Below are 26,027 nucleotides of genomic sequence, written 5' to 3'. Positions count from 1 at the left end.
ATGATGAGGATGATGGATTGCATGCATCTGGTTCTCTGACTCACTCACTCACTCACTCACACACACACACACACACACACACACATGGATGAGACTCTTGTCCATTGACCACACTTGTGTCTTCAGAAGATCTGCTTCCACAGGGCCTGACAGAGGCTTCTTTCTTGTCTCCTCCTCGATTCTTCTACAACAACAATCAGAATGTGGTTTGAGATATCTACTAGAGGCAAGGTTTGTTCTATTTGCCTATAATTGAATAGGAAACCTCGAGGAACACCTCTTACAGTTATTTTTAATAGTCCAGGACTGGAATTCATCAACAATGTGAATATTATTATCTGTGCTTCTCCAACCAAGATGATCAAACTGGAAGTGTCCAATAAATTAAATTACATTGAGCGCTATGGGTGTAGTACACAATATAAGCCACTAGAGATCGCCAGAGATTAACTGTAAAGTAAACTGGTGCACAACTCGGAAGTTACAGCACTGAACCGAAACTTGAATAGAATGCGCAGACTGTAGTTGCATTTCCGCCAAAATCTTCAAAGTTTACCCGGTTCAGTGACGAAGAATAGGTGAGGTTGCCATCTGTTTTGTCGGGAAACTTCAGCGAAATGTAGCAGATTGTGGATGCAAAGAGTTCAAATTTGTCCCTGTGGCGAAGAACGATACAGGTAGGCTACCTTTTATTCAAGACATCGAACCTTGAACTTCAGTTTTGGCAAGTTTGTCAATGTTCCCCTATCCGTTTTTAAACACACATTGTCTTTAGTATTGTGTAGAAACTCATATTTTTATAACTAAGCCCTGTCACAAAGCCCAGGGAGTGTACCTCACAACACCTAACTGGTCTCAGCTGTTCAGGTTATTACAGTGTATATCTTCGTTTTCAACAGATGTGTATCAACATTGATAGGCCCTACCATAGACCGTATGATTAGGGACAGTGGAATGTATCTACAGCTAGTGTCACGTTCTGACCTTTATTTCCTTTGTTTTGTCTTTATTTAGTTGGTCAGGGTGTGAGTTGGGGTGGGTTGTCTATGTGTGTTTTTCGATGTTGGGGTTTTTGTGTTCGGCCTGGTATGGTTCTCAATCAGAGGCAGCTGTCAATCGTTGTGCCTGATTGAGAATCATACTTAGGCATACTTAGGGTTTCACGTTTGGTTTGTGGGTGTTTGTTTCCTGTGTCAGTGTTTGTGCCACACGGGACTGTTACGGTTAGTTCTTTTGTTATTTTGTATTGTATCTTGTTTTCGTGGATATTAAAATCATGGAAACTTACCACTCTGCATATTGGTCCTCCGATCCTTCTCGCCTCTCCTCGTCCGAAGAGGAGGAAGAGAGAGACTGCCGTTACAGGTAGCCTGTAATCTATTCACTTCACATTTTGGGAACTTGAACAACAAAAAAATTCTCTGTTTTTTAGTGGGTGGATCAGCTTTAGTATTGCAGATTATTGCTTCCTTCAATGTAATTGTCTGCATTTCCAATCCCCCATATGTTTTTGGGTTAAATATATCTATCTATATACATACATAAACATACCGAGATATATATATATATATATATATATATATATATATATATATATATATATATATATATATATATATATACACACACACACACACACATATATATATATATATATATATATATATATATATATATATATATATATATATATATATATATATATATATATACACACACACACATCTACATAGGTGTACAGAGGTCCATTATCAGTAACCATCAGTCCTGTGTTCCAATGGCACGTTTTGTTAGCGAATCCAAGTTTATCATTTTCAAAGGCTAATTGACCATTAGTCAACCATTAGTACACTACCGTACAAACTTTTGAACGGTAGTGTACATACATACATACATACATACATACATACATACATACATACATACATACATACATACATACATATACAGTTGAAGTCTGAAGTTTACATACACCTTAGCCAAATACATTTAAACTCAGTTTCACAATTCCTGACATTTAATCCTAGTAAACATTCCCTGTCTTAGGTCAGTTAGGAACAGCACTTTATTTTAAGAATGTGAAATGCTAGAATAATAGTAGAGAGAATGATTTATTTCAGCTTTTATTTTTTTCATCACATTCCCAGTTGGTCTGAAGTTTACATACACTCAATTAGTATTTGGTAGCATTGACTTTAAAATGGTTGAACTTGGGTCAAACATTTCAGGTAGCCTTCCACAAGCTTCCCACAATAAGTTGGGTGAATTTTGGCCCATTCCTCCTGACAGAGCTGGTGTAACTGAGTCAGGTTTGTAGGCCTCCTTGCTCGCACACGCTTTTTCAGTTCTGCCCACAAATGTTCTATAGGATTGTGTTCAGGGCTTTGTGATGGCCCCTCCAATACCTTGACTTTGCTGTCCTTAAGCCATTTTGCCACAACTTTGGAAGTATGCTTGGGGTCATTGTCCATTTGGAAGACGCATTTGCGACCAAGCTTTAACTTCCTGACTGATGTCTTGAGATGTTGCTTCAGTATATCCACATAATTTTCTTTCCTCATGATGCCATCAATTTTGTGAAGTGCACCAGTCCCTCCTGCAGCAAAGCACCCCACAACATGATGCTGCCTTCCCACGTGCTTCACAGTTGGGATGGTGTTCTTTGGCTTGCAAGCATCCCTCTTTTTCCTCCAAACATGACGATGGCCATTATGGCCAAACAGTTCTATTTTTGTTTCATCAGACCAGAGGACATTTCTCAAAAGTACGATCTTTGTCCCCATTTGCAGTTGCAAACCGTAGTCTGGCTTTTTTATGGCAGTTTTGGTGCAGTGGCTTCTTCCTTGCTCAGCGGCCTTTCAGGTTATGTCGGTATAGGACTCGTTTTTACTGTGGATATAGATACATTTGTACCGGTTTCCTCCAGCATCTTCACAAGGTCCTTTGCTGTTGTTCTGGGATTGATTTGCACTTTTCACACCAAAGTACGTTCACCTCATCTCTTCCTTCCTGAGCTGTATGACGGCTGCGTGGTTCCATGGTGTTTATACTTGCGTACTATTGTTTGTACAGATGAACGTGGGACCTTCAGGTGTTTGGAAATTGCTCCCAAGGATGAACCTAACTTGTGGAGGTCTACAATTGTATTTTTCTGGGGTCTTGGCTGATTTCTATTGATGTTCCCATGATGTCAAGCAAAGAGGCACTGAGTTTGAAGGTAGGCCTTGAAATACATCCACAGGTACGCCTCCAAGTGTCTCAAATGATGTCAATTAGCCTATCAGAAGCTTCTTAAGCCAAGACATAATTTTCTGTAATTTTCCATGCTGGTTAAACGCATAGTCAACTTAGTGTATGTAAACTTCTGACCCACTGGAATTGTGATACTGTGAATTATAAGTGAAATAATCTGTCTGTAAACAATTGTTGGAAAAATGATTTGTGCCATGCACAAAGTAGATGTCCTAACCGACTTGCCAAAACTATAGTTTGTTAACAAGAAATTTGTGGAATGGTTGAAAAACGAGTTTTAATGACTCCAACCTAAGTGAATGTAAACTTTTGACTTCAACTGTATATACATATACATCTACACACTTTATTTGAATATACCTTACTGTATTATTTCCCAAATCCTACCACCCCTCCCCCAACTGGAGTAAACAAATAAACAATAACACTTAGGCTTCTGCTTCCAGCTTATACATACTGTACACATTCTACAGGCACAAGCTATTTTACAATAGTTGTGTATTGTTTGTTTTTAGTCCTGGCTTTCTGATGTCCATCAGTTTGATTTCTATTTGCCATATATTTGTATCTGTGCTATTTCACAAAAGTTCTGAATCTATATTTGAGCTATAACTTGAACTTCTTCCCTCTTGTTGTTTACCTTTCTGACCAGAGAGAAGTCCACATTACCTCTGACTTTATGAACCCCACCCCTTGACTCTCCATTCCACACCAACATCCTGTGAATAGATTTCATTCTGAATAGAAGGTGTGTTTCAGTTATTGACTCAAAGCCTTCTGTATATTCCCTACTGCAGACAATCAGACTTCTCCAGGCTGTAAATGACAGAGAAAATGACTGCGAGCACAGCCAACTACCTGTGGTCTTTGGGAGATGTGCTTGGTCAGGGGGCCACAGCCAGCGTCTACAAGGCCCGCAACAAGGTAGGACTCTAAACTCATCTTTACAAAAAAAAAGATTGTTGTGTGCTAGGTGCAGTGGCAACGCTTCATTCAGGGCAGTTGGGGTCGAGCTGTTTAGCAAAAAAAATTCAATAATCATAATTGGGTTAATAAAGGCAATCAATTTTCAATTTTTTGCTTTCTTGAGTAAGGCAGCTCCAAAATGCAGGTGTTTCAACCTAGCTCAGTGCTTTCTGTGGAGGTGGGGCAACCAGTGGAAAATACAGAGCTTAGGGGTTGGTAACGTTAGTTGGTAACTCTAATTGTGCCGTGATTGGCTCAGTGTTCTGACACTCATGGAAACACTACGTCACCGGAAAATATATGGGTAGAGCTTGAAAATTCAAGCCCCTTGGGTGCTGCCATAGACTTACATTAAAAGTGCCCATCCAGGGCCTCCCGAGTGGCTCAGTGGTCTAAGGCACTGCATCACAGTGTTAAATCAAATCAAATGTTATTTGTCACATACACATGGTTAGCAGATGTTAATGTGAGTGTAGCGAAATGCTTGTGCTTCTAGTTCCGACCATGCATTAATATCTAACAAGTAATCTAACAATTTCACAACAACTACCTTATGTAACCGATGTGAAATGGCTAGCTAGTTAGCGGTGGTGCGCGCTAATAGCGTTTCAATCGGTGACATCACTCGCTCTGAGACCTGAAGTAGTTGTTCCCCTTGCTCTGCAAGGGCCGCGGCTTTTGTGGCGCGATGGGTAACGATGCTTTGTGGGTGTCGGTTGTTGATATGTGCAGAGGGTCCCTGGTTCGAGCCCAGGTAGGGGCGAGGAGAGGGACGGAAGTTATACTGTTACACTTATACACACAAGTGTAAAGGAATGAATAAGAATATGTACATAAAGATTAATGAATGAGCTAAGGCCGAACGGCATAGGCAAGATACAGTAGATGGTATAGAGTACAGTATATACATGAGATGAGTAATGTAGGGTATGTAAACATTATATAAAGTGGCATTGTTTAAAGTGGCTAGTGATACATTTATTACATACATTTTTCATTATCAAAGTCGCTAGAGATGAGTCAGTTTGTTGGCAGCAGCCACTCAATGTTGGTGACAATCTGATGGCCTTGACATAGAAGCTGTTTTTCAGTCTCTCGGTCCCCGCTTTGATGCACTCTAGTAGCTGTGCCACTAGAGATTCTGGATTCGAGTCCAGGCTCTATCGCAGCCGGCCGCAACCGGGAGATCCATGGGGCGGCGCACAGTTGACCCAGCGTCGTCCGGGTTAGGGGAGGATTTGGCCGGAAGGGATGCCCTTGTTCCATCACACACTAGCAACTCCTGTGGCGGGCCGGGCGCAGTGCACGCTGACACGGTCGCCAGGTGTACGCTGTTTCCTCTGACACATTGGTGTGGCTGGCTTCCGGGTTAAGTGGGCATTGTGTCAAGAAGCAGTGCGGCTTGGTTGGGTTGTTTTTCGGAGGACGCATGGCTCTCAACCTCCGTACGGGAATTGCAGCGATGAGAGAAGACTGTAACTACCAATTGAATACCACGAAATTGGGGAGAAAAAGGGGTAAATAAATTAAAGAAGTGCCCATCCAAGAATGCTCAAGATCATTGGCTACAGATAAAATTACGTTATATATATATATATACGGTAGCTTTGATTGGACTGATCATGTCAACACCATACTTTCACAATCTCTGAGAAATTATAGATAAAACTAATCTGTGCTCATCGGCCATTGGACATAAACATTACATAAGTTGGAAATCGCAAATTCAACAATGAGGCGCCGCTGCAGCCCCGGGTTTGATCCCAGGCTGTGTCACAGCCGGCAGTAGCCAGGAGAACCATGAGGCGGTGCACAATTGGCCCAGTGTCGTCCAGGTTAGGGGAGGGTTTGGCCGGAATGTCCTTGTTTCATCATGCTCTTGCGACACCTTGTGGCGCCTGCAAGCTGACTTCGGTCATTAGTTCGACAGTGTTTCTTCCGAGACATTGGTGCGGCTGGCTTCTAGGTTAAGCGAGCAGTGTGTCAAGAAGCAGTGTGGCTTGGCTCTTGACCTTCGCCCGAGTCCGTAGCGGAGTTGCAGTGATGAGACAAGATCGTAACTACCAATTGGATATCATGAAAAAGGGGGTAATACAATTGGCCAGAATATTTTTAATACATTGGCCATGCTGTTAATCCGCATTCAAAACAAATGGAAACTCGGAACTGGGATATCTCAGACTTCGGTGAGTTCAAGACTACTGGGAACTCAGATAAAACTAGTTCTGACTGGGAAAATACGGAAAATAATTTTGAACGGTCATCCAACTTGGAATTCTTTCTAGAGCACACAAGAAGGACCGCCGCACCACCTTCCTGTTCAAGTGAACACAGCACACCAAAGTGAGTCAAAATGTATTGTGTGCTGCTGCATAAATGATGTAATATACCAGGGAGATATGTATACTGTAGCTAAGAAAGTAATACTAAGTGTATGTTGTGTAGGAAGCTGTTAGTAGCCCATGTGCCTCGACCTAATAATTTCGTCCCTTTCCTCCCTCGTAATTTAGCCTATTGTTCTGACTTGATGGTGCACATGTAGCCTATAACCTGTTTTAGAGAAATATAATTGAATATTGTAAGAGCTTTCATTGTCTGCGTATATGCCCCTTTATTTATCCTACACTTCTGACTTAGTGTACAGGGATGATACTGTAAGAACGGCCCATGTTCTGAATTCTGTCGCTGTACATTTCAGAAGTGCTGAACAAATAGTTATATTGACTAAGTCCGTCCTAACTCGCTCATTAATGTCTTAATCTAAATTATGGGTTGCCTCTTATCCGCTCGTTTTCCCCTTATGCCATAGTTTGTACATCTCAATTGTCAGTAGAAACCACATTTGTTTATTAAGCAAGTCAGCCATATCAGCTGTTTTTTTTAAAGGCAGTAAATGAGGCTGAATGAACTTTCGCTGCCAGACAAGGCTCTGCTGATAGCCAGGTGAGGCAGTGGTAAAGATTCACTCCATGTTGCTGAAATGCCAGCTTTATGTAGGCCATCACAGTTTGTGGGCACTGTTTGTCGCCGTTATAGTGTAATTAATGTATTGTTTAGTGTTGTGTAGTGGCTTTGCTGGCATGCATATAAAAACCTTTTTTTTTTCACCAAGACTTACATGCTAAAATCGCCACTGGCTAAGTGCCAAAGTGATGCTCAGAGCCACATTGGACACAGACAGTTGGTTCCCAGGGTCAACACTGAGAATCACTGAACCTGATATACGCTGTTGGGGTTCGTTCCTTGTTCCTTGTCAATCATTGGCTCATTGGGGAAATTAGCATTTAGACAATATCTTTAAGTAAATCAATCATTCATTTATTAATGCAATTGCAGACAGAAGTTGACAATAGGAACATAGCACGCATGTTTCAGAGTAAGTTATGCAAAATATGAAAGGGTCCCAGTTGTTTTATTATGCTTGCAGTCAATCCATAGTAATGTCACCCGCCAATGTCATTACCTTCTACTCATGAGACCAAGCCTACACAGCTATACAAACAAGAGTTTCAGTGTTACCTAAAGGCTCAGCAGTAAATGTCCACTCCCCTAATTGATTTCTAGTGTAATGTCTGACTAGTCTCTTATCTCTTTCACTCCCCTGCAGAGTTCTGTGTCTCTGCATCTCTTTTATCTTTGACACATTTCTCAGACCGTTTTTATAAGAAACAGAGACTAAAAAGTACTGTGGAACAATATTAAACTTTATAATGTATATATATATTGTTAACCTGTAGTCTAGGACCCTATAAATGTAAGGGGGGAGGGGTCTTATAACCCTGTCTATTAATACAACATAAGCATAATAAATTATTATAATACATCAAACATTCGGTACAGCCCCTATCATGACCCCAAGGTGAACCCAACAGCGCCATATACCATTATACGCGTCAGCATCTCCCCACAGACTACATTGTTACGTACATCAGCATACACCCACACACACCATTTCAGTACATCAAAGAATAATCTAACTAGATCAAAAACTTCAGAGTGAATGAGATGTCATCCGCATCTAAACTTTGAGGTGTAGGCTACTTCTTACACGGAACATATCTTCACTGTGATAACCTAGCATGTCTATCATGGAGCCCAATGGTAACACTGTACACTTATGACAACTACATTGCAATGTCATATGACAAAAAAGATAGCTATAACTTTTTAAAACGGACTTTGTGTATGTGTGGGTTTTGTGTGTGTGTGTCCGTGTGTGTGTTTTGTGTGTGTGTCCGTGTGCAGAGGACAGGGGAGCAGGTTGCGGTGAAGGTGTTTAACCATTTGAGCTACAGCCGTCCGTACGAGGTTCAGATGAGAGAGTTTGAAATGCTCAGGAGACTCGACCACAAAACCATCGTCAAGCTCTTCTCTGTGGAGGAGGTGAGGAGGGGACGAGTTAAGAACAGGAGAGGGGATGATGAGTGAGGAGAAGACTTATATTAGTCTGCCGTTTCAACTCTCCCTTGTATTTATGTATTAACTCTCTCTGTCTCTCTTTCTCTCTAGCTGAGCAATAAACAAAAGGTGTTGGTGATGGAGTATTGTTCAGGAGGCAGTCTGCTCAGTCTGCTGGAAGAGCCAGAGAACGCCTTCGGTCTGCCTGAGACAGAGTTCCTCATAGTACTACAGTGTGTGGGTGTGTGAGGAGGGATAGAGAGGTTAGGGGCCTGGGGATAAGGGGAGAAGTTAGTCATCGTCCCCCCAAATTAATGGACCATTCCTCCTATTTCTTCTAGTGCAAGGGATGAACCATCTGCGTGAGAACGGGGTGGTGCACCGGGACATTAAGCCTGGGAACATCATGCGTCAGGTGGGAGAGGACGGGAGGTCCGTTTATAAGCTAACAGACTTCGGAGCGGCCAGAGAACTAGAGGATGATGAGAAGTTCGTCTCCATCTATGGAACAGAGGAATACCTGGTGAGAGAGAGAGGAGAGGGGTAGAGAGGAAAGGTAGTGGAGGAGAGAAGACAAGGAGGGTATGGAGAGAAGAGGGGAGGGGAGATTGAATGTTTTCTGGGATGTATGAGCCTGCAGTGTTTCATGTGCCTCAGTAGATAACATAAGTTATGGCAGGCTATGGTGTGTGTTATTGAGCGTGTGTGTGTGTGTGTAGCACCCAGACATGTATGAGCGTGCAGTACTGCGTAAGCCTCAGCACAAGGCCTATGGTGTGAGTGTTGACCTGTGGAGTATTGGAGTGACGCTTTACCACGCTGCCACCGGTTCTTTGCCCTTCGCACCCTACGGAGGACCCCGCAGGAACAAACCCACCATGTAAGTCTCTGTGTGGTGTGTTTCAGAGATTCAACAGTGAGTGTGCATGTAATTACTATGTTGAAATTGTCTAATAATTGCTATTTTATTTCTTTGGATTAGTCTAAACAAACACAACAGCTAAAATAGGAGTGTAAAATAAAGAGCTAGCGTCTTCTCCTCTCTCTGCTCCCCCTCTTCCCCTGTCTGTGACGTGCAGGTATAAGATCACCAAAGAGAAGCCAGTAGGGGCCATTGCCGGAGGCCAGAAGGTCAACGACGGACCTATAGAGTGGAGCTACCACCTACCAAACAACTGCCTGCTCTCAAAGTCAGTACCTTTGATGTATTAGGATTCCCATTAGCCAACGCCAATGGAGACAGCTAGTCTTACTGGGGTCCGACATATTACAGACAAAACACTTTACAATTTACAAACATTTAAAAACATGAACATGCAGTGTGTGTGTATTTGAGGGGCGGCAGGTAGCCTAGTGGTAAGAGCATTGAGCCAGTAACCGAAAGGTTGCTGGATCGAATCCCCAAGCTGACAAGATAAAAATCAGTCGTTCTGCCCCTGAGCAAGGCAGTTAACCCACTGTTCCCTGGATGCCGAAGGCGTGGATGTTGATTAAGGCAGCCTCCCTCACCTCTCTGATTCAGAGGTTGTGTTAAATACGGAAGACACATTTCAGTTGAATGGATTCAGTTGGACAACTGACCCCCTTCCCTTTATTTGTATTTATTATGGATCCCCATTAGCTGCTGCCAAGGCAAAATTAAGGCAGTTTATACCATTTTTAAAACCTTACAATACATTCACAACATATTTTCACAACACGTTACGTGTGTGCCCTCAGACCCCTACTCTACTACCACATATCTACAACACAAAAGCCATATTTACGTGTGTAAAGCAGTGGGTGTAAACTTGCTCCATTTCCACATTATTCATTACAAGATTTAGTTGAGGTTTAGTGAATGATTTGTCCCAAATACAATGCTTTTAGTTTTTTAAATATTTAGGACTAACTTATTCCTTGCCACCCACTCTGAACCTAACTGTAGCTCTTTAAGTGTTGCAGTCATTTCAGACGCTGTAGTAGCTGACGTGTATAGTGTTGAGTCATCCGCATACATTTGAAGTAGGAAGTTTACATACACTTAGTTTGGAGTCATTAAAACTCGTTTTTCAACCATTCCACAAATTTCTTGTTAACAAACTATAGTTTTTGGTAAGTCAGTTAGGACATCTACTTTGTGCATGACACAAGTCATTTTTCCAACAATTGTTTACACACAGATTATTTCACTTATAATACACTGTATCACAATTCCAGTGTGTCAGAAGTTTACATACACTAAGTTGACTGTACCTTTAAACAGTTTGGAAAATTCCAGAAAATGATGTCATGGCTTTAGAAGCTTCTGATAGGCTAATTGACATCATTTGAGACAATTGGAGGTGTACCTGTGGATGTATTTCAAGGCCTACCTTCAAACTCCATGCCTCTTTGCTTGACATCATGGGAAAATCTATAGAAATCAGCCAAGACCTCAGAAAAAAAATTGTGGACCTCCACAAGTCTGGTTCATCCTTGGGAGCAATTTCCAAACACTTGAAGGTACCACGTTCATCTGCAATTAATAGTACGAAAGTATAAATGGGACCATGGGACCACGCAGCCGTCATACCGCTCAGGAAGGAGACGCGTTGTGTCTCACAGAGATGAACGTACTTTGGTGCGAAAAGTGCAAATCAATCCCAGAATAACAGCAAAAGACCTTGTGAAGATGCTGGAGGAAACAGAAAAAAAGTATCTATATCCACAGTAAAACGAGTCCAATATCGACATAACTTGAAAGGTCGCTCAGCAAGGAAGAAGCCACTGCTCCAAAACCGCCATAAAAAAGCCAGACTATGTTTTGCAACTGCACATGGGGACAAAGATCATACTTTTTGGAGAAATGTCCTCTGGTCTGATGAAACAAAAATATAACTTTTTGGCCATAATGACCATCGTCATGTTTGGAGGAAAAAGGGGGAGGCTTGCAAGCCCGAAGAACACCATCCCAACTGTGAAGCACGGGGGTGGCAGCATCATGTTGTGGGGTGCTTTGCTGCAGGAGGACTGGTGCACTTCACAAAATTGATGGCGTCATGAGGAACGAAAATTATGTTGATATACTGAAGCAACATCTCAAGACATCAGTCAGGAAGTTAAAGCTTGGTCAAAAATGGGTCTTCCAAATGGACAATGACCCCAAGCATACTTCCAAAGTTGTGGCAAAATGGCTAAAGGACAACAAAGTCAAGGTATTGAAGGAAAATTTGTGGGCAGAACTGAAAAAGCGTATGCGAGCAAGGAGGCCTACAAACCTGACTCAGTTACACAAACTCTGTCAGGAGGAATGGGCCAAAATTTAAAATAGCCTTGTGGAAGGCTACCTGAAACATTTGACCCAAGTTAAACAATTTAAAGGCAATGCTACCAAATACTAATTGAGTGTATGTAAACTTCTGACCCACTGGAAATGTGATGAAAGAAATAAAAGCTGAAATCAATCATCCTCTCAGCTATTATTCTGACAGTTCACATTTTTTAAATAAAGTGGTGATCCTAGCTGACCTAAGACAGGTATTTTCTACTAAGATTAAATGTCAGGAATTGTGAAAAACTGAGTTTTTAAATGTTTTTGGCTAAGTAGTATGTAAACTTTCGACTTCAACTGTACATAGACACACTGGCTTTTCTCAAAGCCAGTGGCATGTCATTAGTAGAGATTGAAAAAAGTAAGGGCCCTAGACAGCTGCCCTGGGGAATTCCTGATTCTACCTGGATTATGTTGAAGCTCCATTTAAAGAACACCCTCTGTGTTCTGTTAGACAGTTAACTCTTTATCCACAATATAGCAGGGAGTGTAAAGCCATAAGACATACATTTTTCAAGCAGCAGACTATGATTGATAATGTCCAAAGCTGCACTAAAGTCTAACAAAACAGCCCCCATCAATTTCTCTCAGCCAATCATCAGTAATTTGTGTAAGTGCTGTGCTTGTTAAATGTCCTTCCCTTTAAGTGTGCTGAAAGTCTGTTGTCAGTTTGTTTACTGTAAAATAGCATGCGCATCTATCAGCTACACATACATGTCAGTACCTACACACAACATGTAGGTCACATGGGGAAGAGGCATGGTGCTGTGAGGTGTTGCTTTATTTGTTTTTTTAAACCAGGTTTGCTGTTCACTTGCGCTATAAAAGATGGAAGGGAGTTCCATGTACTCATGGCTCTGTATAACATTTTTATAGTGTTTCTTTGAATTTGTTCTGGACCTGGGGACTGTGAAAGGACCCCTGGTGGCATGTCTGGTGGGGTAAGTGTGTGTGTCAGTACTGTGTGTAAGTTGACTATGCAAACAATTTGGAATTTCCAACACATTGTTTCTTATAAAAACAAGAAGTCAGTCTTTCCTCAACTCTCAGCCAAGAGAGACTTGTCATACACTCATTAAAGGCGCTATCTGAAGTTGCAGTATAACTCTCTCTCTCTCACTCTCTTCTGTATAGGGGTCTGAGGGATCAGCTAGTCCCAGTGTTAGCTGGGATACTGGAGGCAGACCAGGAGAAGTGTTGGGCATTTGACCAGTTCTTTTCTGCCACCACAGAGATATTACAGAGAGTCTCAGTCTATCTGTTCTCCCTGCAACAGGCCACAGCTCACCGCTTATACATTCACCACTACAACACGTGAGTCAAACACGCACACACACATACACACACAAACTTGCTGGTATATACTCACACACACACCTGTGTTGACCTACACCCACCTTGCCCCCCCCCCACCTCTCCCATCTCGCTCACCAGGGCGGCCATCTTCTGTGAGGAAGTGGCGTCTCAGACGGGGGTGGGGCTGGAGCAACAGCACTTCCTGTTCCTGGGTCATGACCTTTCCCTGGAGGGCTCTATGAAGGTGGTCAACTTCCCCTCCACCTCGCCCTCCCAGCCGCTACTTCTGCTTAGCCGCACTCCAGAGACGCACGCTGGCCTCCCCTTCAGAGAACGTAAGACACACACACACAAACATTAAGAACACCTGCTCTTTCCATGACATAGACCGACCAGGTGAATCCAGGTGAAAGCTATGATCCCTTGTTGATGTCATTGTTAAATCCACTTCAATCAGTGTAGATGAAGGGGAGCAGACAGGTTAAAGAAGGATTTTTAAGCCTTGAGACAATTGAGACGTGGATTGTGTATGTGTGCCATTCAGAGAGTGAATAGTCAAGACAAAATATTTAAGTACCTTTGAAATCAAATCAAATTTTATTGGTCACATACACGTGTTTAGCAGATGTTATTGCGGGTGTAGTGAAATGCTTGTGCTTTTAGTTCCGACAGTGCAGCAATATCTAACAAGTAATATCTAACAATTGCACAACAAATACCTAATACACACAAATCTAAGTAAAGGAATGGAATTAAGAATGTATAAATATATGGACGAGTAATGTCAGAGCGGCATAGACTGAGAAACAGTAGAATAGTATAGAATACAGTATATACATATGAGATGAGTAATGCAAGATATGTATATAAACATTATTAAAGTGGCATTATTAAAGTGACTAGTGTTCCATTTATTAAAGTGGCTAATGATTTCAAGTCTGTAGGTAGGCAGCAGCCTCACTGTGTTAGTGATGACTGTTTAACAGTCTGATGACCTTGAGATAGAAGCTGTTTTTCAGTCTCTCAGTCCCAGCTTTGATGCACCTGTACTGACCTCGCCTTCTGGATGATAGCGGGGTGAACAGGCAGTGGCTCGGGTGGTTGTTGTCCTTGAGGATCTTTTTATCTACAGGAGGGGGCTGAGTATGCACCCTTGTGGGGCCCCAGTGTTGAGGATCAGCGAAGTGGAGATGTTGTTTCCTACCTTCACCACCTGGGGGACGGCCCGTCAGGAAGTCCAGGACTCAATTGCACAGGGCGGGGTTCAAACCCAGAGCCTTGAGCTTAATGATGAGCTTGGATGGTACTATGGTGTTGAATGCTGAGTTATAGTCAATGAACAGCATTCGTACATAGGTATTCCTCTTGTCCAGATTGGTTAGGGCAGTGTGCAGTGTAATGGTGGTTGCATCGTCTGTGGACCTATTGAGGCGGTAAGCAAACTGAAGTGGGTCTAGGGTATCAGGTAGGGTGGAGGTGATATGATCCTTGACTAGTCTCTCAAAGCACTTCATGATGACAGAAGTGGTGGCTACGGGGTGATAGTCATTTAGTTCAGTTACCTTCGCTTTCTTGAGAACAGGAACAATGGTGGCCCTCTTGAAGCATGTGGGGACAGCAGACTGGGATAGGGAGAGATTGAATATGTCCGTAAACACACCAGCCAGCTGGTCTGCGCATGCTCTGAGGACGCGGCTAGGGATGCCGTCTGGGCCGGCAGCCTTGCGAGGATTAACACGTTTAAATGTCTTACTCACATCGGCCACGGAGAAGGAGAGCCCACAGTCCTTGGTAGCGGGCCGCGTCGGTGGCACTGTGTTATCCTCAAAGCGGGCAAAGAGCGTGTTAAGCTTTCTGGGAGCAAGGTGTCGGTGTCCGCGATGTTGCTGGTTTTCCTTTTGTAGTCCATGATTGTCTGTAGACCCTGTCACATACGTCTGGTGTCTGAGCCGTTGAATTGGGACACTTTGTCTCTATACTGACATTTTGCCTTTCTGATTGCCTTACGAAGGGAATGACCGCTCTGTTTGTATTCTACCATATTCCCAGTCACCTTGCCATGGTTAAATGCGGTGGTTCGCACTTTCAGTTTAGCGCGAATGCTGCCATCTAGCCACGGTTTCTGGTTAGGTTTTAATAGTCACAGTGGGTACAACATCTCCTATACACTTCCTGATAAACTCAGTCACCGTCTCGTTGTACACGTCAATATTATTCTCCGAAGCTACCCGGAACATATCCCAGTCCGCGTGATCAAAACAATCTTGAAGCGTGGATTCCTTGAATAGTCCTTAGCACGGGAAGGGGGGAAAATTGGAGTCGTGGTCATATTTGCCGAAAGGAGGGCGGGGGAGGGCCTTGTATGCATCCCGGAAGTTGGAGTAGTAATGGTCGAGTGTTTTTCTGGCGCGAGTGCTACAGTCGCTATGCTGATAGGATTTAGGAAGCCTTTTCCTCAAATTTGTTTTGTTGAAGTTCCCAGCTACAATAAATGTGGCCTCAGGATATGTGGTTTCCAGTTTGCATAAAGTCCAGTGAAGTTCCTTGAGGGCCGTCGTGGTATTGGCTTGAGGGGGGATAAACATGGCCGTGACTAACCAAAGATAATTATCTTGGGAGATAATACGGTCGGCATTTGATTGTAAGGTATTCTAGTTCGGGTGAACAAAAGAACTTGAGTTCCTGTATGTTATTACAATTACATGGGGTATGGTAGCATCCCTGTGGAACGCTTTTGGCACCTTGTAGACTATTCCCCAACGAATTGAGGCTGTTCTGAAGCTGTCCTTAATGTTATGTACACTCAATGTCAATGGGTATTGTTATTGATTAATTAATAAACTATAAATGATGTGTGTTTTGTCCTCTGTAGCTGAGATGCCCAACATCCCATCCCGGTTTGACGTTGTGGCAGACTACTCTTTCTCCAAGGTAAGTTAGTCATGACATGGGATCCAGCACTGTGTGACCAACTGGAAGAGACAGTTAAAACTCTCAGCTGAATGGTCTGTTGATGGTTGTGTTTTTCTATTGAGTGAATCAGTCTCTTTACTCAACCCCCTCTTTTCTCCCCTCTCTCCCATTCTCCTCTGTCTAGTTGATAGTAGGAGGGGTCTATCAGTACCTGAGGATAGTGCGTTCCATGCACACACACAGAGAACTGTTCTTACATGGATACTACAGCTACATGTGAGACCCACACACACACCGTGAGAACAAACCAGCATCATCCCATCGATCTGCCATGACCCATGCTCTCCCCTCTCTGTCTACCCAGGGAGAAGGTGGGTAGGGAGTGTGGTGACTCGCTGCTCAGTATCAGCATGGTCAACATGAGACTGCACTCCTGCCTCAGTTCTGAGCACAGACTACACACACTGTGAGTGACCGACAAGACCACATACACACACTCACATACAAAACACTTACAATCTCAGTCATTGTCACATTGTGAGCAGTGAATACCTAAACCAGTTGTATCTTTACTTTAATTCACCTCTCACCCTCCCTCCTGTCTTCCTCACCTCTCACCCTCCCTCACTCCTGTCTTCCTCACCTCTCACCCTCCCTCCCTCCTCATCATCTCCTCTCACCCTCCCTCCCTCCTCTCATCCTCTGATCCTCTCACCCTCCCTCACTCCTGTCTTCCTCCCCTCTCACCCTCCCTCCTCTCCTCCTCTCACCCTCCCTCCCTCCTCTCATCCTCTGATCCTCTCACCCTCCCTCACTCCTGTCTTCCTCCCCTCTCACCCTCCCTCCTCTCCTCCTCTCACCCTCCCTCCCTCCTCTCATCCTCTCACCCTCCCTCCTGTCATCCTCTCGTCTTGCAGAGGACAGTTCCCCCTGCAAGCCCCAGAGTCCACTGACGACAGCAAGAAGCTGCGACTGGTGAGAGACATGCCGTTGAACCTGACTGGGGAAGGGTGTTGGGTGGGAGGGAGGATCCTTGACACTGGCTGTGGCTGTCTCTCTTGAGGTTTGGGCTGGTGTTTGTCCTTGTTCTCTCCATGTAGATCAGGGAGAACCTGCCAGTGTACGCCGGAGGGATCCGGGAATTCCAGACCCGTCTAGAACACCTGCATGTAGAACTGGCCAAACACTCTGAGAATCTGTCTGAGGACAACAGGTGAGACTTTCTTCATCATGTTTATGCCTGTTCCGTCCTTATTCACATCTCTACAAGGGCTCGGGGCCAAGGGGTTGCATTGTGCAGAGTTGGGGTTAAAATGGCATCTGGTGTGAACTCTGACCCCTCACCTCTACAGCATCCAGAAGATGGAGGTCCTCCTGGAGAAGATCATGGCCATCCACCAACAGTACCGCAAGGACCGACTGACTGGAAGTGTGTCTGTGTCTCTGTCTCTGTCTGTCTCTGTCTGTCTGTCTGTCTGTGTCTGTCTAATGTGTGCCTCCTGTGTTTGGAGTGTTAAATAAATGTCTCCCTTGTGATTGTTCTAGAGCTTGCCTACAATGATGAGCAGATACACAAGTTTGAGAAGTGAGTATGTCAGCATTGTTTCTGAGGAAAATGTGGTGTTTGTGTGTATCATATCCTGCTCTCTCTCTACTAGGCTCCACCTGTCGTCCCATATAAAGCGTGTGAAGGTTCTGTTTAGAGAGGAATGTCTACAGAAGTATCGAGACCTGCTGGCCTCAGCATCGACCTGGAGCAGGTTAGACACACACACACACACACCTTTTAGTGATATCAACTCGCTCCTCACGCTGTTGTGTTGTCAGTGTTCTTTATGTGTGTGTTGTCAGTGTTCTTTATGTGTGTGTTGTCAGTGTTCTTTGTGTGTGTGTTGTCAGTGTTCTTTATGTGTGTTGTCAGTGTTGTCAGTGTTCTTTATGTGTGTTGTCAGTGTTGTCAGTGTTCTTTATGTGTGTGTTGTCAGTGTTGTCAGTGTTCTTTGTGTGTGTTGTCAGTGTTCTTTATGTGTGTGTTGTCAGTGTTCTTTATGTGTGTGTTGTCAGTGTTCTTTATGTGTGTGTTGTCAGTGTTCTTTATGTGTGTGTTGTCAGTGTTCTTTGTGTGTGTGTTGTCAGTGTTCTTTGTGTGTGTTGTCAGTGTTGTCAGTGTTCTTTGTGTGTGTTGTCAGTGTTCTTTGTGTGTGTTGTCAGTGTTGTCAGTGTTCTTTATGTGTGTGTTGTCAGTGTTGTCAGTGTTCTTTGTGTGTGTTGTCAGTGTTGTCAGTGTTCTTTGTGTGTGTTGTCAGTGTTCTTTATGTGTTGTGTTGTCAGTGTTCTTTATGTGTTGTGTTGTCAGTGTTCTTTGTGTGTGTGTTGTCAGTGTTCTTTGTGTGTGTGTTGTCAGTGTTCTTTGTGTGTGTGTGTTGTCAGTGTTCTTTGTGTGTGTTGTCAGTGTTGTCAGTGTTCTTTGTGTGTGTTGTCAGTGTTCTTTATGTGTTGTGTTGTCAGTGTTCTTTATGTGTGTGTTGTCAGTGTTCTTTGTGTGTGTGTTGTCAGTGTTCTTTGTGTGTGTGTTGTCAGTGTTGTCAGTGTTCTTTGTGTGTGTTGTCAGTGTTCTTTATGTGTTGTGTTGTCAGTGTTCTTTATGTGTGTGTTGTCAGTGTTCTTTATGTGTGTGTTGTCAGTGTTCTTTATGTGTGTGTTGTCAGTGTTCTTTATGTGTGTGTTGTCAGTGTTCTTTGTGTGTGTGTTGTCAGTGTTCTTTGTGTGTGTGTTGTCAGTGTTCTTTGTGTGTGTGTTGTCAGTGTTCTTTGTGTGTGTGTTGTCAGTGTTGTCAGTGTTCTTTGTGTGTGTTGTCAGTGTTCTTTATGTGTTGTGTTGTCAGTGTTCTTTATGTGTGTGTTGTCAGTGTTCTTTATGTGTGTGTTGTCAGTGTTCTTTGTGTGTGTGTTGTCAGTGTTCTTTGTGTTTGTTGTCAGTGTTCTTTGTGTGTGTGTTGTCAGTGTTGTCAGTGTTCTTTGTGTGTGTTGTCAGTGTTCTTTATGTGTTGTGTTGTCAGTGTTCTTTATGTGTGTGTTGTCAGTGTTCTTTGTGTGTGTGTTGTCAGTGTTCTTTATGTGTGTGTTGTCAGTGTTCTTTGTGTGTGTGTTGTCAGTGTTGTCAGTGTTCTTTGTGTGTGTTGTCAGTGTTCTTTATGTGTGTGTTGTCAGTGTTCTTTATGTGTGTGTTGTCAGTGTTCTTTATGTGTGTGTTGTCAGTGTTCTTTGTGTGTGTTGTCAGTGTTCTTTATGTGTGTGTTGTCAGTGTTATTTATGTGTGTGTTGTCAGTGTTCTTTATGTGTGTGTTGTCAGTGTTCTTTATGTGTGTGTTGTCAGTGTTCTTTATGTGTGTGTTGTCAGTGTTCTTTATGTGTGTGTTGTCAGTGTTCTTTGTGTGTGTTGTCAGTGTTCTTTATGTGTGTGTTGTCAGTGTTCTTTATGTGTGTGTTGTCAGTGTTCTTTATGTGTGTGTTGTCAGTGTTCTTTATGTGTGTGTTGTCAGTGTTCTTTGTGTGTGTTGTCAGTGTTCTTTATGTGTGTGTTGTCAGTGTTCTTTATGTGTGTGTTGTCAGTGTTCTTTACGGGTGTGTTGTCAGTGTTCTTTATGGGTGTGTTGTCAGTGTTCTTTATGTGTGTGTTGTCAGTGTTCTTTGTGTGTGTGTTGTCAGTGTTCTTTGTGTGTGTGTTGTCAGTGTTCTTTATGTGTGTGTTGTCAGTGTTCTTTATGTGTGTGTTGTCAGTGTTCTTTATGTGTGTGTTGTCAGTGTTCTTTATGTGTGTGTTGTCAGTGTTCTTTATGTGTGTGTTGTCAGTGTTCTTTGTGTGTGTGTTGTCAGTGTTCTTTGTGTGTGTTGTCAGTGTTCTTTGTGTTTGTTGTCAGTGTTCCTTATGTGTGTGTTGTCAGTGTTCTTTGTGTGTGTGTTGTCAGTGTTCTTTGTGTGTGTGTTGTCAGTGTTGTCAGTGTTCTTTGTGTGTGTTGTCAGTGTTCTTTGTGTTTGTTGTCAGTGTTCCTTATGTGTGTGTTGTCAGTGTTCTTTGTGTGTGTGTTGTCAGTGTTCTTTGTGTGTGTTGTCAGTGTTCTTTGTGTTTGTTGTCAGTGTTCCTTATGTGTGTGTTGTCAGTGTTCTTTGTGTGTGTGTTGTCAGTGTTCTTTGTGTGTGTGTTGTCAGTGTTGTCAGTGTTCTTTGTGTGTGTTGTCAGTGTTCTTTATGTGTTGTGTTGTCAGTGTTCTTTATGTGTGTGTTGTCAGTGTTCTTTGTGTGTGTGTTGTCAGTGTTCTTTGTGTGTGTGTTGTCAGTGTTCTTTGTGTGTGTTGTCAGTGTTCTTTGTGTTTGTTGTCAGTGTTCCTTATGTGTGTGTTGTCAGTGTTCTTTGTGTGTGTGTTGTCAGTGTTCTTTGTGTGTGTGTTGTCAGTGTTCTTTGTGTGTGTGTTGTCAGTGTTCTTTATGTGTGTGTTGTCAGTGTTCTTTATGTGTGTGTTGTCAGTGTTCTTTGTGTGTGTGTTGTCAGTGTTCTTTGTGTGTGTGTTGTCAGTGTTCTTTGTGTGTGTGTTGTCAGTGTTCTTTGTGTGTGTGTTGTCAGTGTTCTTTGTGTGTGTGTTGTCAGTGTTGTCAGTGTTCTTTGTGTGTGTTGTCAGTGTTCTTTATGTGTGTGTTGTCAGTGTTCTTTATGTGTGTGTTGTCAGTGTTCTTTATGTGTGTGTTGTCAGTGTTCTTTATGTGTGTGTTGTCAGTGTTCTTTATGTGTGTGTTGTCAGTGTTCTTTATGTGTGTGTTGTCAGTGTTCTTTGAGTGTGTTGTCAGTGTTCTTTGTGTGTGTTGTCAGTGTTCTTTATGTGTGTGTTGTCAGTGTTCTTTATGTGTGTTGTCAGTGTTCTTTATGTGTGTGTTGTCAGTTTTCTTTATGTGTGTGTTGTCAGTGTTCTTTATGTGTGTGTTGTCAGTGTTCTTTGTGTGTGTGTTGTCAGTGTTGTCAGTGTTCTTTGTGTGTGTTGTCAGTGTTCTTTGTGTGTGTTGTCAGTGTTCTTTGTGTGTGTTGTCAGTGTTCTTTATGTGTGTGTTGTCAGTGTTCTTTATGTGTGTGTTGTCAGTGTTCTTTATGTGTGTGTTGTCAGTGTTCTTTATGTGTGTGTTGTCAGTGTTCTTTATGTGTGTGTTGTCAGTGTTCTTTATGTGTGTGTTGTCAGTGTTCTTTGTGTGTGTTGTCAGTGTTCTTTATGTGTGTGTTGTCAGTGTTCTTTATGTGTGTGTTGTCAGTGTTCTTTACGGGTGTGTTGTCAGTGTTCTTTACGGGTGTGTGGTCAGTGTTCTTTACGGGTGTGTGGTCAGTGTTCTTTACGGGTGTGTGGTCAGTGTTCTTCATGGGTGTGTGGTCAGTGTTCTTTATGGGTGTGTGGTCAGTGTTCTTTATGGGTGTGTGGTCAGTGTTCTTCATGGGTGTGTTGTCAGTGTTCTTCATGGGTGTGTGGTCAGTGTTCTTTATGGGTGTGTGGTCAGTGTTCTTTATGGGTGTGTGGTCAGTGTTCTTTATGGGTGTGTGGTCAGTGTTCTTTATGGGTGTGTGGTCAGTGTTCTTTATGGGTGTGTGGTCAGTGTTCTTCATGGGTGTGTGGTCAGTGTTCTTTACGGGTGTGTGGTCAGTGTACTTTACGGGTGTGTGGTCAGTGTTCTTTACGGGTGTGTGGTCAGTGTTCTTTACGGGTGTGTGGTCAGTGTTCTTTACGGGTGTGTGGTCAGTGTTCTTCACGGGTGTCTGGTCAGTGTTCTTTACGGGTGTGTCGTCAGTGTTCTTTACGGGTGTGTCGTCAGTGTTCTTTACGGGTGTGTGGTCAGTGTTCTTCACGGGTGTGTGGTCAGTGTTCTTTACGGGTGTGTGGTCAGTGTTCTTTACGGGTGTGTCGTCAGTGTTCTTTACGGGTGTGTCGTCAGTGTTCTTTACGGGTGTGTCGTCAGTGTTCTTTACGGGTGTGTCGTCAGTGTTCTTTACGGGTGTGTCGTCAGTGTTCTTTACGGGTGTGTCGTCAGTGTTCTTTACGGGTGTGTCGTCAGTGTTCTTTACGAGTGTGTCGTCAGTGTTCTTTACGGGTGTGTCGTCAGTGTTCTTTACGGGTGTGTCGTCAGTGTTCTTTACGGGTGTGTGGTCAGTGTTCTTTACGGGTGTGTGGTCAGTGTTCTTTATTTCTGTGTTGTCAGTGTTCTCCGTGAGATGCAGTGCAGGCTGTCAGACTTTGGCATTTTCTCCCGAGGGCTGATGGGGGACCTGGAGTTGTGTGAGGAGCGCCAGAACAAGGTTTTCCTTGAACTACAACAATTGTTTAATAATAAATACAAATATTTAAACAATATATTGATATAGAAAAATATAATAACTATATAATAATTAATAACTGACTGTTGTCACGCCCTGACCATAGTTTGCTTTGTATGTTTTATGTTTGGTTGTTCAGGGTGTGATCTGTGTGGGCATTCTATGTTGTATGTCTGGTTTGTATATTTCTATGTGTTTGGCCTGATATCGTTCTCAATCAGAGGCAGGTGTTTTGCGTTGTCTCTGATTGGGAACCATATTTTGGTAGTCTGTTTTGTATTGTGGGTGGTGGGTTATTGTCTGTCATGTTAGCACAGTGTTTATATTAGGAGGTTAACAGTCACGTTCGTCTTATTGGTTTTGTTGTTTTTGTTTAAGTGTTCTTCATTAAATATAGAAGAATGTATTCAAACCACGCTGCGCTTTGGTCCTCCTCTCTTCCACATTATGACGATCGTGACAACTGTAATAATTGTTTAACAATAATATATTTTTTATTAAAACAAGATATTGATTGAGAGGAAAAAATGGTTATCTTTTAACCTCTAATCTCTAGCATCATCCCAACACCAATAAGCAGCTTTAAAGATAACACTGACCATTGTCCTGCTGTGCTCTCCTCAGTTTCTGGACAGAGTCCTGCTCAGAGTCCAGCCAGGACAGATAGGCCCAGGGGGTCAGGAGGCCACACCCAGGGACAAGGACCACATGGTCCTCAGGTGTGTGTGTGTGTGTGTGTGAGAGATGTGTGTGAGAGATGTGCCTGGCTGCATGTGTGTGTGTAAACCCCTGTGTTTAATCGGTGTGTGTCCAGGATGCAACAGCTAAAGGAGGAGATGGAGATAGTGGTGAGAGAGTTGCAATCCAACAACAACATCATTGAGAGGTCAGTGGCCTTACCCTCCTAACCTTAGCCCATAACCCTAACCTCCTAACCTTAGCCCATAACCCTAACCTCCTAACCTTAGCCCATAACCCTAACCTCCTAGCCTTAGCCCATAACCCTAACCTCTTAACCTTAGCCCATAACCCTAACCTTAGCCCATAACCCTAACCTTAGCCCATAACCCTAACCTCCTAACCTTAGCCCATAACCCTAACCTCCTAACCTTAGCCCATAACCCTAACCTCCTAACCTTAGCCCATAACCCTAACCTCCTAACCTTAGCCCATAACCCTAACCTCCTAACCTTAGCCCATAACCCTAACCTTAGCCCATAACCCTAGCCTTAGCCCCTAACCTCTAACCTCCTAACCTTATCCCCTAACCTCTAACCTTAGCCCCTAACCTCTAACCTTAGCCTTTAACCTTAGCCCCTAACCTCTAACCTTAGCCCATAACCCTAACCTTAGCCCATAACCTCTAACCTCCTAACCTTAGCCTCTAACCTTAGCCCCTAACCTCTAACCTTAGCCCCTAACCTCTAACCTTAGCCCATAACCCTAACCTCCTAACCTTAGTTCCTAACCTTAGCCCATAACTCTAACCTCCTAACCTTAGCCCCTAACCTTAGCCCTTAACCTCTAACCTCCTAACCTTAGCCCCTAACCTTAGCCCCTAACCCTAACGTTAACTTCTAACCTTAGTCCTTAACCTCCTAACCTCTAACCCCTAACCTTAACCTCTTCTCCTAATTTTAGCCCCTAACCTTAACCTCTAACCTCCTAATTTTAGCCCTTAACCTCTAACCTCCTAACCTTAGCCCCTAACCTTAGCCCTTAACCTCTAACCTCCTAACCTTAGCCCCTAACCCTAACGTTAACTTCTAACCTTAGTCCTTAACCTCCTAACCCCTAACCTTAACCTCTAACCTCCTAATTTTAGCCCCTAACCTTAACCTCTAACCTCCTAACCTTAGCCCATAACTCTAACCTCCTAACCTTAGCCCCTAACCTTAGCCCTTAACCTCTAACCTCCTAACCTTAGCCCCTAACCCTAACGTTAACTTCTAACCTTAGTCCTTAACCTCCTAACCTCTAACCCCTAACCTTAACCTCTTCTCCTAATTTTAGCCCCTAACCTTAACCTCTAACCTCCTAATTTTAGCCCTTAACCTCTAACCTCCTAACCTTAGCTCCTAACCTCTAACCTCCTAACCTTAGCCTCTAACCTCCTAACCTTAGCCCCTAACCTTCTAACCTTAATCTCTAACCTTAACCTCCTAACCTTAACCTCTAACCTCCTAACTTTAGCCCCTAACCTCCTAATCTTAACCTCCTGACCTTAACCTTAGCCCCTAACCTCCTAACCTTAGCCCCTAATCCTAACCTCTAACCTCCTAACGTTAACCTCTAACCCCCTAACCTTAGCCCCTAACCTTAGCCCTGAACCTTAACCTCCTAACCTCTAGTCTCCTAACCTCTAACCTCTGACCTTCTGCCCCTAACCTCCTAACCTTAGCCCCTAACCGCCGAACCTTAATCTCTAACCTCCTAACCTTAACCTCTAACCTCCTAACTTTCTCAAGTGTTTCATCTGAAGGACAAACTGTAGCATTGACTATGTCCCATAATATGTCTCAAATGGCAACCTATTCCCAATATAGTGCTATACTTTTGACCAGGGCCCAACATGGTGAACTATAAAGGGAATAGGGTGTCCTTATGGGACAAGCTTTATTAAGACCTGAATCTTTCTCTTCTGCAGTCTGGGAGCTGTTACCTCTGCAACCATGCTGGAGCCTGATCTACCCAGTCCCATCGGACTGTGACCAGACAACCCCACACACACACACACTCACAGACGGACGGGCGGGCGGACGGACGGACGAACAGACAGACGGATGAACAGATGAACAGATGAACGGACAGATGAACAGATGAACGGACAGACAGACAGATGAACGGACAGACAGACAGATGAACGGACAGACAGACAGATGAACGGACAGACAGACAGATGAACGGACAGACAGACAGATGAACGGACAGACAGACAGATGAACAGACAGACAGATGAACGGACAGACAGACAGATGAACGGACAGACAGACAGATGAACGGACAGACAGAAGAGAGAGGGGTAGATAGATTCCCTCATCTACCCAGTGCCCCTGCTGAAATGGGTCAAACGGAAGCTCAGGACCAAAGCCAATATGGTGTCATTAGTATGTGTGTACCATGATTAAACCCATAAATGAACCACTGGACGTGTGGAATCATAATGCGATTGAAACAGTTGTTTATGTTGATATGATTGCCCGGCTACAAAGTCACAAGGGAGAACATACAGTGGGTGACATCAGCTGCCTTCAGACATGAAACATGAGGAAATTACATATAGAGAAAACATTCGCAGAGCACACACATATGATAGCCAATTGATTAGCTATTTAGCAGTCTTGTTTAGAAGTCTTATGGCTTGGGGGTAGAAGTTGCCGCTTGCCATGTGGTAGAGAGAGGCTGGAGTCTTTGACCATTTTTGGGGCCTTCCTCTGACACGGCCTGGTATAAAGGTGAAATAAAAAAAATAAAAAAATAGAGGACCTGGATGGCAGGGAGCTCGGCCCCAGTGATGTATTGGCCATACGTACATATACCCTACCAAGCGGTGATGCAACCAGTC

General features: G+C 43.4%; 1 protein-coding gene across 4 annotated transcripts; it reads left to right on the top strand.

Moving 5' to 3' along the window:
* Positions 1-463: 463 nt before the first annotated feature.
* On the top strand, positions 464-25,606 carry ikbke (inhibitor of nuclear factor kappa B kinase subunit epsilon). Of its 4 annotated transcripts, XM_055917481.1 has the most exons (22): positions 470-677; positions 1,338-1,365; positions 4,050-4,176; positions 8,464-8,601; positions 8,728-8,857; positions 8,958-9,139; positions 9,336-9,496; positions 9,696-9,806; positions 13,043-13,222; positions 13,343-13,539; positions 16,077-16,135; positions 16,302-16,393; positions 16,482-16,583; positions 17,035-17,092; positions 17,218-17,330; positions 17,470-17,546; positions 17,663-17,702; positions 17,776-17,877; positions 22,348-22,444; positions 23,087-23,181; positions 23,277-23,348; positions 25,110-25,606. In XM_055917481.1, the coding sequence occupies exons 3-22, from the start codon at positions 4,075-4,077 to the stop codon at positions 25,171-25,173; spliced, it is 2,172 nt and encodes a 723-aa protein (XP_055773456.1). In that variant the 5' UTR covers positions 470-677; positions 1,338-1,365; positions 4,050-4,074; the 3' UTR covers positions 25,174-25,606. The 4 variants fall into 4 exon arrangements, 3 of the variants coding, with proteins under 3 accessions (XP_055773456.1, XP_055773455.1, XP_055773457.1); XM_055917480.1 differs by lacking the exon at positions 1,338-1,365 and having other exon boundaries at positions 471-677; XM_055917482.1 differs by lacking the exons at positions 470-677; positions 1,338-1,365 and adding an exon at positions 6,504-6,561 and having other exon boundaries at positions 4,098-4,176.
* The last annotated feature ends 421 nt before the right edge of the window (positions 25,607-26,027 follow it).

Source organism: Salvelinus fontinalis, chromosome 3 (genome assembly GCF_029448725.1).
Source record: "Salvelinus fontinalis isolate EN_2023a chromosome 3, ASM2944872v1, whole genome shotgun sequence".
Lineage (NCBI taxonomy): Eukaryota > Metazoa > Chordata > Actinopteri > Salmoniformes > Salmonidae > Salvelinus > Salvelinus fontinalis.
This window is presented reverse-complemented; position numbering and strand designations above follow the sequence as displayed.